Below are 17,034 nucleotides of genomic sequence, written 5' to 3'. Positions count from 1 at the left end.
ACACTTGAATAGAGTGGCTCTACACATTTGTTGTTGATGTGTTTTAAGCTGTGTCTGGCTTTTGTCCAGAAAAATATAATTTCCAGAACAGTTATGGAGAACACATTTTACATAAAACAAGCTGACTCAACAAGCATTAACATAGTTCATAGGATCACACCTCTAACTACATGCAGCCACTCCTTTGGGCCAAAATATTCTTCACCTTGACTTCTGAATCTCTCAATTGTTTGACAGGTAGCAGAACAGTAAATATGTGCTGCTATGTGAGGAGTAGTTTCCCCTTTTTGTTTTCAATGGTATGTAAGTGAAAGGTGACAAGAGAAAAACAAATGTAAAGGTTGAGAGTAAAGGGAGGGATTATGCAAAGCTCCATATTGATTTTCCACAGTCTGTCGTAGCCAGTTGTGGGAAAGTACCTGTAGAGGAGAAAATCATTTTTTGAGTTTATTGGATTCCTCTTTTATGTAACCCTTGCCTCCAACATTATAGATATGAATGAAAAGGAAATGCTGTTTGGCACAAAGTCATTTGCTATGATTGGGAGTGTTGGCACGGCCATATCGACAAGCAGGTAGATGCAAAGGTGATTTGTCCACTTCCAGTTTACCATAGTAATACTTTACAGAAAGTGCAACACAACTTTGGAACTTCTCAGTCATGATCTCAATTGATACTCCTTTTCGGTGATGGTGGTTGACAGCAGCACACAATTTTGCAAAATGTGACCCATCTGCAAGTAAGCGTGCACTGTGGCACAGCAGCCACCAGTGGTCTGCTGCCAGCAGCGTCCTCATCCTCGGCACACAAGCTGTAGTATAAGTATCTTAGTGGAAAACACTTACGAGTCTGTCAGTTGATGTGTAGTGACAGCTATCACCAGCTTCTGTGCAGCCCAACAGCACATCTGCCCAGTCTCTCCACCCCTCTCCTCTGTTATACCACTTCCCCACTGCTCTTCTCCTACTCTCCTACTACTCTTTTTGATACTCTGTTGACACTACAGTCGGGTCGGTTTCCGGTTTGGCTGGTCTGATCCAGTGCACAAGCTTCAACTGGGTTGATTTTGAGCAAACTGACTGAACCATCATTTTTTATTACCAGACATCTTAGCATCTCACACGGAAAGTCCAACACTAATAGCTGTACCTGTCCACTCAGCTGGACACCAAAGGCGAGCTGAAGGTGGTAGGTTTACACAGGCTAATGATGCAGGTCTCACATATAACCTAGATAAACCTGGTTGGGCTACTTTGAACAAGTGGTAAAAAATTGTCAAAATGGATATGAAGCTGTCAGCTTGATGCCAACACTTTGACCTGCATTCATGAGTCTTGTTGGCTGTCAGATGGTTGCAAGAATGAATTCTGCACTGTCCTCTGCAGAGATAGGCAGGGGACTAGTGAAAACGGGAAACCCATCAGAGTTTAATATCCTTGACCAGGATCAAACAGATCCTGATATATGACCTGAGAGTGTGTGTCATTAACTCGAATGAGCGCAGACGAGAATCATGGGGGCATTTTTACGAGCACATCGGAGCCCCTCCTCCTTCCTTTCTGATTTAGAAAGCTGACATGAATCAGTTGGCTTTGGAAGTCTATTAAAACTAGAGTACCTGTGCCAGAGCTGAGCTGCAGTATCCTTCTACTGTTTTTGGAGAGCTTACAGTTAGCGCCGGATGGAAAATTGCCGTATTTGTCACTATGTTATGATACACTGCGAAAAACTTTATTTGCACACAAGCACAGCAGCGTCTGTACATCTTCACAATGGCAGTGCTTATGACATAGGCTGTCACTTTGCTCATGTCCTAAAAGTTTTTTTTTTTTTTCTCCACATCCTCATTTATATTCATTTCCTTTTCTGTATTTTCCCCAGATTCAGTTTAATCAAATTCTGCTTCTCATGTGAACATTATTGAAAGCATTTCATTTGCCAATTAGCCAGCTGCTCCCCAGTTAAATAATGAATATGCTAATTCTAAAGCTGGGGGATATGTTGTTTTTGAGTTACAGCAGTGACAATTATCCAAGTCAGGGATACTCGCAGTGGTGTACTGTATTTATACTTGTGTGTCAAAGGCTGCAGTGTGGGTTAGGGTTAGGTTTGTGTGTGACAGTCATGCTCATGAATGTCATATACTGTACGTGCGTGTTAATGTAGGACAGCATGTTGGTGGATGTGATGTATAGCTGCGATGCTGACTTGCACAAATTCAAAGTTTTCCTGTGGCTGTAAACATGTATATATAAGTGTGTGTATTTTAAAATGAATGTGACGTACAATACAATACATGTAGCATCTCGTTAATGTTTGTTTGTTCAGGGGGTGATGTTACTGTAGTTTTAGAAGAATGCTTCCCTCCATGCATATTGATTGTTTTTTTGCCTATCTTTATCCCAGTGGGGCACTGAATGCATGTTCCTGACAGTTGTAATTGAAAGCCATGTGGAGATGAGCCTATGTATGCAGATGCACACCCTGCTATCATCTATCAGTGGGGAGGTCGGTGTAGAGGGAGAGCTGATGTACTCGCCCATGAGCATAGTGGCAGATTCTTCTTTAATATGCTTACTGCAATAGTCAGTGCCACTCTGTTCTGCACTCATCATTCAATACACATACTATATCTTCACATACAACAATCTGTGAGCCTATCAATAATAACTGCCACCTAATTATACCATTTGACAGCTAAAATGCCACATAGCTTTTGTCCGTCTGTCTATGCATCTATTCATCCATGCAACCATGATGTATGAATGCAGATTTACGAACAATCAGTAGGTTTTCCTCATCTTCCCATTAAACTTTCAACACATTCTGGCCATCTTTGTTTATTTTCAAAGATACGGATCAGATTGAGTAATGACTTGACCTTTTGCCACTCCACAGGAGAAGCCCAATCTCCCATGGCGACCAGTTAAAGTTCCTAATCGGAGTTAGGGCCAGTAATGATCTCACCAACACACAATCTACATGAAAATGGAATAACAAGCATCCAATTTACTAGAATATACCCCACATGCCAAGGAATGCTTTCTTTTTAGCTGCTTGGCTTGCCTTGAAGAAATGATGTGTTGTGACAACATCAGTCAGATGCAATGTTTAGTCATAGATTGAAGTTCTTTCAGGCACCTTCACATCTGAATGTGTTGGTGAGTAACGCAGAGCAGTGGGGAGACAGATCATGCATGCCTTGAAAAACATGCTTTACATAAATGAAAGCCAATCAATAGATGCTCACTCTGGGCTTTTAAAAAATGTACTCCAATGTGTTAGAGTGTTCCTATGGTCCATATATACCAGCTCGCATTGACATGATTCATGGTGCTATTGAATGTCACTACTGTAAAACGGTGGTTGTAAATTACCCATTAACATAATGGATCCCTTCCTCAGGTATTGATGAGGGGTTCAGAAATGTCAGTCAGTGTGTCGGTCCAGCTTAGCACTTCTTACAGGACAAACAGAGGAACAATTAAATCACATCAATTATATATTTGCATATTTTCACAAAATGGTCCAGATGGAAATATCTCAATAGCGATTGGATTTCTCATGGAATTTTGCATCCATATTTGTAGTCTCTGGAGGATGAATCCTGATGATTTTAGTAATGCTCTGGTCTTTTCTCTTTAGCTACCATTAGTTTGACATTTTTGGATTTCTAGATAACTATTGGTTGGGTTGCTGGGAAATTTACTACAGATATACAAGGTCCCTTGAGGATAAATTCTATGATCTTTGGTAATTCCCTGGCTTTTCAGGTGATAATTTCAATTTCCAAATACGTGCTAAGCTAATAGCATCTTCCGCTCCCTCAGTTCAACAGCCTTACCTTTCTAATATTGAGATCTGATCACAATGGTTGAAATAACAAAAGTGCATTCTAATACCTGGTGTAAATGCAGAGACCCTTGGATTGGATATCATTATCTGGATAATGTATCCATAGAGAGATCACATGCTAATACCAGGAGTACATATAGCTCAGTCTTGTTCAGTCATAGATCCTCTTGCACATTAATCAAAAGCAGGAAATGTCTCCAGTGGATGGATCCTGGTGTAGTAATAATGTGCAACAGTGGTGGGATAGAGGGGTCAGGAAGAAGAGAGCAACAGAAAATTGTGAGTAATATTTATACAGGCATGATTTGACTCGATGTTGCCTGGTCCTGGCATCCTGAATTCCTGGTTGGCCAGGCAGTGGTGACAGTTGGTGGCAGCTTCTGTCAGGAGTGCCGCATGACCAACCACGAAACTGTCAGAGAGAGTGAGAGAGAGGGAAAAATAGTGAACAACACAGGCATGATATCCGAAAGGAATCAGAAAAGGTGAACAGGCAATTCATTGCACAATGGAGCAAGAAGAGGTAAAGATGAAAGGCTCTGACTTGAGTGAAATTAAGGGTGATAGGTAGAAAAGGAAATAGAAAATCAAAAAAGTGTGCTGGAGTGGGAGGAATTGGACTAACTGAAAAATGAATAATATAGGTTGAGCCTTTGAAGCACTGATCTTGAAATCAGGGAAGAGAGGGACATTAACTCAGACTCTTTTTTTTTCTTCTGTCAAGCTTAATGAAAAATACCCTCATAGTTAGCCTTATCCTTAATAGAAAACTTCCTATTCAAACCGCTGTTAGTAGATTTGTGAATGTACAATGCTATTATTTAATATTAATTTACAGTAAATATCAGGCTATACATTGCATTTCTTGGCTTGACTTTCACAGCCATGTAAGCCATGTGAAATTTAAATGTCATGTCAAAAGCATACAGCCACGCGATTCATTCTATAAACATATCCAATCCTACCTTATTCTTGGTGCGTATTCATTGCCAGTTCAACATAATTGGGATTTAGAATCCAATCCAATTCACACTTAAATTGAGAGCTCACAGCGTTATCCCATTCAGCAGCAAAATTCAGAAAATGAGTGTAATTCAGTTTACAATGCAGATCATTTAACAGGGAATTCCAGCTTTAATGGTCTGCACTGGTATTGTCATGGGATGTACCCTCCCAATTAGGCAGACTGTTAACCTTAAACCTTTGAATTTCATTGCAGAAAGGCTGGACGAAGATGTTTCTTTTTTGCCCCTCTCCCCCCCACATAATCCCAAGAGTCTCCTCTCTCAGGCCTGGCAGGAGCCAGTGACCTCTCCTTTGTGACTGAATTAATCTGCCGGCCTGAGATAATGGCTATGTCACAGCCACTGACAGGATGTGGCAGGAGAATAATCAGCCTACCACTATGCCATTTTAATCCCTGCGGCAGTGATCGCTTCACCACAGAAACAAAAAACAAAAAAAGACATGTTGCTTTGCTCATTCTCCAACATGCATGAAAAAAGAATTAAGATTGCAGTCCTTACAGGGCTACCTCGCTGATCAGTTTTGATGCTTTTCTCTGGTCTGTGGCACAAGAGGGTTTTCTGACTTTAGATGGAAATAATTGGACATATTTTGCAAGTTGAGGCTTCGACTGGTGTGTTACAAAAAGTGTTTGGTGCACTTTGTGTGAAGAAGCTACAGCATGAAAAAATGACCTTGTCACATTGAAATATTATGTTGCTTTCACATGTTCGCATGTGAGGTGTTTTTTTGTTTTTTTTGTATTTGAATGTTGAAATAGTCAAATTGTTTTTTGACGATGTACAATTGTGCTTTTGGGACATTCTGAGAATTGCATATTGTCAAAGTGAGTCAGACTGACCGGAGACTAAATAACAGTCTGTTCAAAGAACATGAAGTCCCTCCCAGCTGGGGATGAAAACACAATTGTGTGTATCTTGCTAGGAGACAGAAAAACTGTAAATCTTTACTTTGTACTTAGCACTTGTGCTTGAGCCGCTGTTTGAAGCAGAAACCGAAAGCTTTTGTCATCGCAAGAGGAAGCTTTCTTTACAAACGCCTAGCACCTAACTCTTTGTCCTATTAAAATGAATCTGGATTCAGTGTTGTTCCCTGGTGGAAACCTTAGGTTGTCAGTACAGATGAACTTCTGGGAAGGAGACATAGGACCAAACGCATTAAGGAACTTGGCTGTACTTTTTTGTCACACAAGGGACCCCTGTGTGACAAAAAAAGACCAAAGTGCAACCTTAATTAAGCCTCTAAAAGTGTATTTATTGCAGCCTGGAAAATGTAGTAACTTTGATGTGAAGGTTGATCATAAGGTCAGCAACTTCATTCTGCTTCTGTTCTCTTACACAGCTAGAGACAACTACATCATCCACAAAATTACAAATCACATGCCTTGCACAAATACATACTGTACTGTAGCTGAACTGATTTTGCTCCCAGTGTGACAACCAGCATGACAACCAGCATGAATCTATCACCACACACTGTTCTGTTGCAGTGACTGTCTAACACTAGCTAGCCAGAATCATGCATATAGGGATTTGTATGTTGTGAAAATGTTTATAAATAACATTATTCCCACACAAACCGCTAGCCGAGGAGAACAGCAGTGCAAAGAAATGGATTATTTCTATTTTTATTTGCCTCTGCTTCTTTCTGGGAGTGGAGAGAGTGAAGAGGAAGACTTGCAGATTGGTGGGAGAGCCAACCTCATCCTTGCTGGATGTTTTACTAAGTATAACAGGGAAAATGCCTACATATCTTCACTCGTTCTGCTGATGGTGGTCCGTCACAATTCTCCTTGTTTCAAGTTGATGTGCCTAGTCATGGCACCCATCCTGAATTTGTAATTTGCTTGTTTGCTTGTATGGCCTGAAACTGCCATTTATCTTCAAAGATGGCCATTACAACCCTTCAATGAACAGTATTTGATCCAATAAGCTTTTTTCCCACCAAGAGTTAATGATTACTCATGTCAGAGTCTTTTTATGTCAGCGTGTACACTGCATTGCTCATCTGTCTGCTTCTTACAAATGTTGGACCTTCACTCTCCCGCAACCTACGAGACTTTCCTCAGCAGTGCCTGGAAATCAGATACTGCCTCCAAGGCCTTTAGGTTTTATTACTGAATCACTCTTCACCGAACTCAATCGAGTCACCTCCTCCCACAGAGGCGGAAAGCCTCCCATCAGTCGTGGGTTCGCCCATCTCTTTGTGCTTATAGAGGGCCAGTGAAATAATCAGCTGAGCTCAGCCGGCCCATTCGGGAAGATCAATATGTGATGTTTGTTTGAATGGCAGGAAATTTTGAATTTCACAGGGATCATAACCAAGCCTGTCACCCACCTCTGCTTAGATGCATTCTCTTTGACCAAGAAAAAACAGTGTGACTCCACCTCCATCAGCTCTAGACCATTATTGGTATGACTGATGTGTTGCTGGACTGTTTGCCAGAAAATATGAAGGAAAAAAGCTGCAGTCGCCATGCGGACCATCCTACAGACCAGCTCTTAGACACTGCTCAGTACAATGTGCACCTACTGTATCTGATTAGCCTTTTGTACCATGTATGCCGATGACATTAACCTATGATTTTAAAAAGCGTCCATTCCCTGTGAACCTCCAGGACACTTGCAAAACAAACGTCCAGAAGTGAAGCATTGCATAGTGGTGCCAAAGTGGCAGAAGCGGTCTCTTATTAATATATATTTAATTAGCTTGTCTGTATTCAGAATAAAAGACCAGTCTTTTTAATTGACTTTATTACCCTAATCATTTGACAGGAACCTTTTCGTCTTGATGGATGACCTTATTAATACATAGAAGAAACTGCTACAATCCTTGGAAATGGAGCCACTCAGGCGACTCATTAACATTGTCAGCGCTGCTATTCTGTTCTATTTATGTTACAAGCTTACACCTGATCAACGTATCATTAGTATTCAAAGCTGACATGTATAGATTTACGAGGTGATCTGTCCTGAGATAAACGTGAAATAACTGCAATCCATGTTGACAGAATCAGCTTCATCACTGTAAGAAGATTTTTTTTTTTTTTTTTTTTTTTTTACATTTTTTCACATTATGGTAAGAACATATAATTTTCCTGTCCTGTTCCAGGCCTGTGAGAGAAAAGCGGCATGGGAATTGAAGCATTGAATTGAATCATCCTGCCTGAGTGACATCCTATACCCGCAGTTACTGTAGCCCTGGACCAGCTGCACACTGATGTTACCGTATGCAGATCAGGTTGAAGCTCAAGGAGAGAGTGGAGAGAGGGGATAAAAGGGAAGATATCAAGAAAACAGAAGTGGTAGGACGACAGAGATAAGAAAAAATGAAACTAATAGATTAGACACAGAGGAATCAGCAGCGCAGAGAGAAAGACAAAGAAAAGAAAATAACGAAGAAATTGCCAAAGAATTTCCAAGTATTATTTCCAATGGAGCGTCTTTCTATGTTGGATAAGAGAGTGTGGACGAGGGCATTATCTTGCACCTATGTTTACAGACCCCATTTTTCTTATGTTTCCATAAATACAAACACAATACCCGAGTAAATGGGATTTACTCTATCACAGTGTGATGCTCCAGTTTCTATGAAATATGGGGTATAAATCATCTTTGGGATGAAGGATAAAGAAGAAGGGGGTTATGAGACTATACCTAAGTCATACTGGTCATTGTGTTTGTCTGTGAGTCTGTTTGTGTGGTTACAAACTGTACTACACATGTGAATGTGCCAATTGGTGAAGCGCTTCCTTGCACTATCCAGAACCTTTGACACCTAGAAGCTCTGATTGCGAGGTAACAATTGAAAACTGAATTGGATCCCTGGTCGTTAACTCCCCCCCCCCCCCCCCCCCCCTCCCCATTTATTTCTATCATGGTTGATGATTGCGTTGCCACTTAGAGCTCTGCTTTTTCCTTTCTGGCAACTCATCTGCCCTCTGACACAGCCTCGATTGTCTGACTGGCTTTCAACAGGTTCAGTGTTTGATTTGTGGACGCAGCCGGACAGAGCGGCCATTTAGGAATACAGCTGTCTTACAGCTTCTGAGAGTGACATGATGATAACTTTATACCTTCGGATGGTGTACGTTTTTACTCCCGATGCGGGTTGCTTTGCTTAAACTGATTACTGTAAGAAAAAAAGAAAAAAAACATTGGTAAAATAGGCATTTATCCCTGTATCTGAAAAGAATGATGGGTTGAGGGGTTGAGAGGATGATGGGATGGTAAATGAAAAGTAACAAGATGAAGGACAGATGTGTTAAGAAGAGTAGAAGTAAGGAGGTAAACTGCTCAAGGTGTCCTTCATTTATTGAGGTATAAGTTTCTTTTTGGTTTCCTTTTAACCCCTGACATCCTTATTTTATAAACTGCTTCAACAAATGAAATGCCACCAGTCCATCTCTGATTTAAGGTCATAGCTCATTAGTAGAATTACATTATTTAGCCTTTTGTAGCCTTTTAATTAGAATAGTATTTAAGAGGATATCACCTTTGTCATATCCTGTTATATATAAGTCAAAATGTGGCTTCAGTGCATCCTGTAAAGTCCAACACCTGAGATTAAAAGATGATTCTGCATTAATTGACCTTTTTTTAACCCAATCAAATGCTCTACAATAAATGATGTTGTCATTTGAAAACTTCTCTTTCCAGCTTAGCAGTGATTCCTGTATGACCTATTATAAAACCTGGCTGCTGAATAAGATCATGTTGTATTTCCTTACTAATTAGAAAATGATGCCACATCTGGGTAAAACTAGACATCTGTGAATTTGCATGGTGCGTGCACACTTGTGAATGCACATGACTGCAGTTTATGGCTTGGGGATGTAAATAGAAAGAGAGAGGGGTCCATCATGGCCAGCACAGCCTGAGGCATAAGAGGCTTAAGAAAGGGGACATGAATCGCAAAGCAGTTGGTGAGCAAAAAGCAGAGATATACAGAGAAGGTGTGCGGGAGAGAGGGAAGATAATAGGTAGCTGTGGGTTGTGTCGGCGACTGTACATGTGGCCTGATACTGTATGTCGGTACGATTGGATATGGTTGGCTGAGAACCAACACTTTCTCCTCTCCTCTCCAGCATGAAAGGAGGCTTATTATGCAGCCAGACAGATATATAGGACTCGGGACACAGGGAGCCAGATTGGCAAACATGTAGTTATGATTTGACAGATTGCAAAAGAAGTTTAGATTAATCTATAAGCAAAAAGGGCTACGACTAATTCACAAGAGCTCTCTATACTATCTGAAATCAAACATCCCAGCACTGTAATATCAAGCTGCTACATTCTTCTTCTCCTCAAAGCTCTCTGCCTGCTCTGGAGGAGATGAATGTGAATATGATTTTGAAATATTGTCTGTTGCTATGAAACGTAATTTACTTCCCACTCCCCACAAATATGATTTTTTCTGATTTAGTGCCTCATATGCTCGGGTCATCGTTACAAATGGCTCATCACACATCTCTTCTTCTCTTTCTGCTTTACATCAGAATACAATGTACTCTATTTCCCAGCACTGTGAATCATTATAGGGTATTCAACAGCAGTTTTGGTGACAACAGCATCTTGTCCACTGCTGGTTTACATAGAAATGTTGACTGATGTACAGTTTGTGTACAGGAACTAGTAATATATATGTCCCCATGTCTTTTAAAACCAATAGTTACATGTAAATGAATGGTTTAATCAGTGAGATTAAGAAGTTGAACCAAACAAGAAATCTGGTTTCATACATAATAGGTACTAATTTCACAGTTGTGATCACCATTACTGTTGGTAACGACATCATTGTTTTTACTGAGATGCGGGATACATGGTGACATGGCTATAAAGGAACTTGTTTATGAGTTTGTGGATGACAGAGGAATAAAAACACAATACTTGTAATTAAATCAACTCATTATTGTTTGACCCAGCACATGAGAGTTGTTGACAATAAAAGATTATAGAGAAAGCCATATCCTTTAACTGCTTGTTTAAAAGTTGTTTGATCATCTGAGTGCTTGTTTCTTGCCCAACATGACTTTGTGGCAGTGATGTCAGCACAGGAATATGACAGTCGGTACTAAGGAGGTTTATGGCAACCTGTTGTCATTTATGTCTAATTTGCAAAAGTGACACTTGCATGTCTGTCCATCCTGGAAGACGGGTTCCTCATTGATCTTCCTGTGTTTTCTCCTTGTTAACTTACCTGAGCGACTATGAATAGAGGGTGTGTACTGTATGTTATACATATTGTAAAGTCATTTGAGGCAAAATTTTGATAATTGGCTGCATAAATTATATTACCTTTACTTGAATTTGTTGAGTGCAGTGTTACCACGACCAACTGATGTGATGGCTATAATAAAACCCTACTTTTAATAAACTGTAATTTTCCTTTAACAAAGAAACTCAGTGACATCCCTCTGTACTTTGTTGCCACTGCTCACCTGATAGTCTTTGCAGCTTTGAAGAATGCTGACTGTTCAGTGTTTTTGAAGCTAATTTCTTTCTGGAAATCCTTTTTTCTGCCTCTGCTAACACATTTGAAGAAATGCATAAGACACACAGGATTGGTGAATACAAAACACTGTAATTAGTATTAGTATCTTCTTCCTTCTTCTTCTCTTGCTCTACCCACTACTTTACCCCCTTCACTCTTGTCTCTGTGGTTCAAGGGAAGAATACCCTTCAACTCCCCCACAGAATCACAGACAATTAAAGCAGAGCATTGTTTTGCCTCAGGGCCTATCTGCTCTGTGTGCTTAATACATTTACACACATACACACAGGAAAAAACACACACCCACACACACACACATCCTCCCAGCCACCCACTCATATGCTCACAGAAATAAAAATATACATCGTACATGTCCAAAACACATAAACACACAAAGGCATGCTCTCTGCTATTCATTTTATTTGGTCATGGCTTTAATGCGACTTTTTATTGAGTACGGGATTACAGAGTTGCATCCTTCTCTCTGATTGGACGCTCTGCACTCTGTCAATCAAACTTTGGGTTTAGCCTACTGCTAAATGCAATGGTGCGTTTAGGCCAATTTCGTCTACTATAGATTTAGTCACACTGACTTAGCCGCTGGCGAGTTTTGCACACTGTCGTAGGCCCGCTCTGTCAGCACCTATACTCTGCTGTTGTCCTTAACTGACCTCCATATGAGCAATGTAAAGGTTTGGCGTTGTTTCAGGACATTTTGAACTAGTGAGTTTTAAGAAATAAAAGCATCCTGAGGTGGCTTCAGATGGCAGCAAGAGGTGAATTTGACCTTCAGTACCAAAAGGGATGTGACATGATATCAGTAAACTGCAAACTTTATGCTGTTTTTGCAGAACTGGACAGCCATGGATGCCAAAGGAAATGTATTTAATAGCTGCAGACTTGTCACAAAAGATGCAGCATATGAGTATCTGAGTCACCAAAATGTTTCTTCATATGAAATAGCCTCAGTAAACTGTTTTTCTGAGTGGCTAGCAGTGTGTGTTACTACTTTTAGTAAAAATAATAGCATACTGTAGCATTGCTGTGGCTGAACTTCTTCCAGTTTGTAGTTTCACGAGTGTCAGTTTCAAAGTGGATTTCCTAGCACTGCCAATTAGCCCAGAGGACGAAGGTGAATTAAGGTTGTAGCAGCAAAGCATGAGTAAAATGAGATAAATAATGTTGGGTTTTGTTGGGTTGGGTCATCCTGTTACAAATAAAATTCAACTTTTTATTTGTCACAGGATGATTGTGTTGTTTATGCTTCCAAAAACATATTCTCGCCTTAAGCTGATGACTTGGATTTGCACTTAAAAAGCTGAGGTTTGAAATTAGTTCACAGAAATAATTGGGGCTTAAATGAGGGAGATGAGAGAACATTCCATCAACAGCAACCTCAGCCGGTGGGAGGGTGGGAACCAGCAACTTTTCTGGACAAAATCCTCCTTCTCCAACTTGCGTCTTTGACCTTATATTTCATAATTGATGCTGGAATAATTCATGTCTCCTTGCCGTTAGGCGAGCAATGCGTTATGTATGGTATCGAGCATCTCAGACACATTACAAATGGCAATCAATGGTTTTGTTTGTTGTCTTATTTTGCTTGTCTGCAACGCTTCTCGGAGGAGCTAATAATTGGAGCTGATAATTGCTACCAGGCTCATAACATATTGACCCAAGCTCTGTAATAAGCAGGTGAACGCAGGCGAAAACATTCCATTCCTGAAAATTGATATAATTAGCATGTCTCCTTTTGTCCCCACAAGGCGAGACAGTGTTGAATAAACAAATTCTCCCGTGTCATATTTCAAATCTAGTCAGCATTCTCATTAAAATGTCAATGTGTGTTTGCTGTGGGGACTGTTGTGTGTTTCAGCTTAAAAATGCCAACAGAAGGGTTACATTTTCCAGGTTGAACTTAATTATATGATTCACACCGATGATTCTGGCAGCTCAGAAAAGCTCGGGCCAGTATTCATTTATTTATTTATTTATTTATTTTGCCTGCCGGGTTTTGTGGGCAACTTAATGCATGATCAATCACACATACAGCATGAACAGACAGAATCAATTAATAATTGAAAACCTTTAAACTACTTGAAGCGCTGATTGGAATCTGCCTTAAGTCAGAGGCAGGCAGTGTGGAAGGGCACCAGGTTAAATAGACATGATTAATCAACCCTAGAATAGTATTTGCATTCATTTGAAAAAACGTGTGTGAGCATGTGCGTGTGTTTGTGTGTAGCACATAGCAGTCATGTCCCAAATTTATATAACATAGGAATTATCCATAGATTTTAAAGATTAATGCATGCATCCTAAACAATTATAAAATTGAAGGATAAGCTTCAGGAAGGAAGGATACATGTTTCAAATCTGTCCTAAAACACTCAAAGATGTTTTTTCTTGCTGTAATCATCCTTCCTGTTCATACTGGTTGTTAAGATTCCTTCATAATGCACTTCCAGTGTAAGTAATAGGGGATTTAAAGATTTATCTGAAGTTAATATGAAGCCTCAGCCATCCAAATTAGTCAAATCAAGGGAATATCTTTCAAAGTTACTCTTCTTAGTGCCAAAATTTCCTCTTTTTGCCACAATCCTTCTGCTGCAGCTGAACATGAAAACACTCTGTCACGACACAGTGGGAATTTCTCACTAAAAAGACTGTAACTGTGGGAAACATCCACTTTATGTGACTAACTCAGACTGCTGCAGCCTCATATTATCTTCAGATAAACTTTTAGATATGTTTTTGCTCAAAAAGAGGATTTGGTCCCCCACCACTTGCACTGTAAATGCATTTGGAGAGGATTGTCTAAAGGTCAGTATGAACATGAGGAGTGACTACAGTGAACAAATTTGTTTTATTTGGGCACCTGACTGTTGTTTTAAGACAGATTTGAAAATGTGAGTATCTATCCTATCTATGTAAAAGAAATTGCTTATTTTTTGAGTTTGTGAGCTGCTGCAAACAACACAAGTAGCACCTTTTTTTCCTTTGTGAAGTTTCTGCAGTAACATTTCAGTGTTGCAGTTTAATTTGACCTCTTTCAAGAAAATCTTATATCAAGTCAATATGAATGTAAATTGGTTTCTTGTACATGGAGTATAAAAAGTATAAATTAGCATATAGCACTATATCTATTGATACATTGCTTGAGAGAGACTGTGAGTGAGTCTGCCAGTTGATAAAACATATGAGGCTGAACAATAAATTCACTGTATGTTTTGATGAATGAAGATATAAATGTGTCCTGCATTAGCATACTGGTGCAGAGTGTGTCAGAGTTTCTGTTACTGACGCCATGACAGTCAAGCAAGACAGCAGAAATGATCAAATGCATCAATAAAGCAGCTCCTGAACCTCATCATGTTGCCTCTTCAGGTGAAGGTGGCAATGCCCCTCTACTGCCATCTATAGGCAGCCTCAATTCATAGCAGATGGCTCCCAGTGATAAGTGCTGGTGAGCTGCTTTAGTGTGGTGCTGATGCTGCTGGCTACATCCATCTCCCCCCTGAGAAAATGAAGATAATCATTTCATCATTTCCTCAATTATTGACAAGCGCTCTGAGTCCCACTGTTAAGTTTCCTGCGTTGTAGAGAATTAACATCTATTAGAGTATTATTCAGCCTTTTATGAGAGTTTATATGAGCGTGTGTGAGGTTAGAGTTTGATCCTAACTAGACTTGCTGCTCTAAGGGCTGAGAATGAGGAGTTCAGATATGACAGGCTCATCAAATATCTCACTTCACTAAGGGATGAGGCAAGACTACCCCTGCATCGAGAGGATCTGGCCTAAAAATGACCCTCTCCCTGCTGAGTTGCCAATCATTATCCATCACATTAGACACCCAGACACATCCGCAGCTCCGCCTCGCTGTGTTAGCCATTCAAATACTCCTTTTTCTCTGTCTGATTGTCTTCCTGGCTACAACTCCTCCCTTGCATTCTTCTTCCTTCCTGTCATTTGACAAATTAATGCCAGCCAAGATCAGGCCACACACTCACTACCTTTCCCTTCATCCTTACAAAGCCTCCACCACAGCCCCCATTGTGTAGTGTTATAGTGGCGTTTACAATAGGCAATCACAGACAATCCCAGTCAGCTTTTCTCTATGCTAGAAACTGGTAGGCTGTATTTTTTTATTATTTTGGATGTAAAGAGCCTTGCATGACAATTTGTCACCAAAGGAAAATACCATCACGATTGGATAATTTGCCCATCTCTGCTATTGCTTGGCTTCTTATATTTCCATCCCACTGTTGTTCAGTGAATATACAGTAGCACTGTGGAGAGTGATAGCTGGAAATAGCATTATCTGGAGCTGAAAGGATCCCTTTCATTGTGAAACTGACTGACAAGCTTGTCACAAACAGCTATATGCCTAATAGAAGGTATCAAACCAATCTGTCTCTGAGCTTTGTATGGAGAAATAGCTCTGTTGTTGTGTTGAACAGTAACTTTGAAGCAGTTAAAGTTTGGATAAAAAAACTACATATATATACTGTATATATAGGTATAAATTGCTCTATTCAGCAGGGACAATATGTCTTATACTAGCAATAGCTTCCCTGTGTGTTATTTCTAAGACCTATCTTATTTATATAGGGATATTTTCATGTAAGCCTTTTACAGTTTTACACATAAATATAGGAAATAGTCACATACAATAGAAATGTGTCCTCAAATAATATAAACTTTTTTGTACAAAGACATAAATGTGCTTTTTGATTGTAATTTTGTATTTGTATGACTATCTAGTCAACAAATGATGAAAATCCTTTTTGTTTTGCATTCTTCTGACTGTAATAACTAATTGATTTCCTCTTTTTCTGTGTGGTTTGTCTTTCTTTGTTTCTTTCTCCATTATAGCCGCCCTGCAGGTGTCCATATCCTTGAACAAAGTGGAGTTAAGTGTTGGAGAGTCCAAGTTCTTCATCTGCACAGGTAGAAACACCCCCTTACTACAATTACTGTATGTGTTTTATGTGTATTTACTGAATGTGTGTTTGGAGGCAGGTCAGAGATACACTGGGGGGTCTTACATCACTTCTTGTGAAGCCTGTTTGTTTATTGTATGACAGTGAACACAACACAGTCCATGCTATCCATATGGTGACTGACTCTTTGACCCAACGGTGACTAGATCCTCACAGGGGACACCCCCCACCCCTCTCGCTCCTCCTTCTCATTGTCCTCTCTGAATGGTATATCAACACTCCATAGCAGAAAACCTGATGCCGGTGCCAGTGTCTCAGTAGGGTAGCAACACACACTGGCAGGCCCGGCCCGCCTCCTGCTGGCTGCTTCTTCTCTCCTGCCAACCCACTCAGCGTGGCGCTAACAGCCAAGAGAGCATACACACTGGGAGGAGCGTCAGGGGGACGTGGAGGTCTAACATGTGCTGAGGAGGACATAATGGGAGATAGAAAAGTAGAGGTGGATGGAAAAAAATGGGCAGAGACTGAAACGCAAAGGTAAAAGCTTTCAATGTGAAAAAGTTGAAATGACAGAGCAGAGAAGAATGGAAAAAGCTTTAAGGTAAAAAAGTGTTGGAAGTGTGAGATAACAAGCCACCATCCACAAAGTGTTTGTGTTACCATTTTACTCGACGGTCAGTCATAATAGACGAGTCAGAGGCCTTAAAGGAAGCCTA

The 17,034-nt window shown here is 40.2% G+C and overlaps 1 protein-coding gene across 1 annotated transcript in view; it reads left to right on the top strand.

Moving 5' to 3' along the window:
- Positions 1–17,034, top strand: part of LOC128354022 (neural cell adhesion molecule 2-like) — a 266,523-nt gene that overhangs the window by 164,987 nt on the left and 84,502 nt on the right. Inside the window, exon 3 of the mRNA XM_053314269.1 lies at positions 16,251–16,325. Coding sequence (XP_053170244.1) covers positions 16,251–16,325 — 75 coding nt within the window. The remainder of the gene's footprint in view (positions 1–16,250; positions 16,326–17,034) is intronic.

This window comes from Scomber japonicus, chromosome 24, assembly GCF_027409825.1.
Source record: "Scomber japonicus isolate fScoJap1 chromosome 24, fScoJap1.pri, whole genome shotgun sequence".
In the NCBI taxonomy this organism is placed as follows: domain Eukaryota; kingdom Metazoa; phylum Chordata; class Actinopteri; order Scombriformes; family Scombridae; genus Scomber; species Scomber japonicus.
Note: the sequence above shows the minus strand (reverse complement) of the source record. Positions and strands in the feature narration are given on the sequence as shown.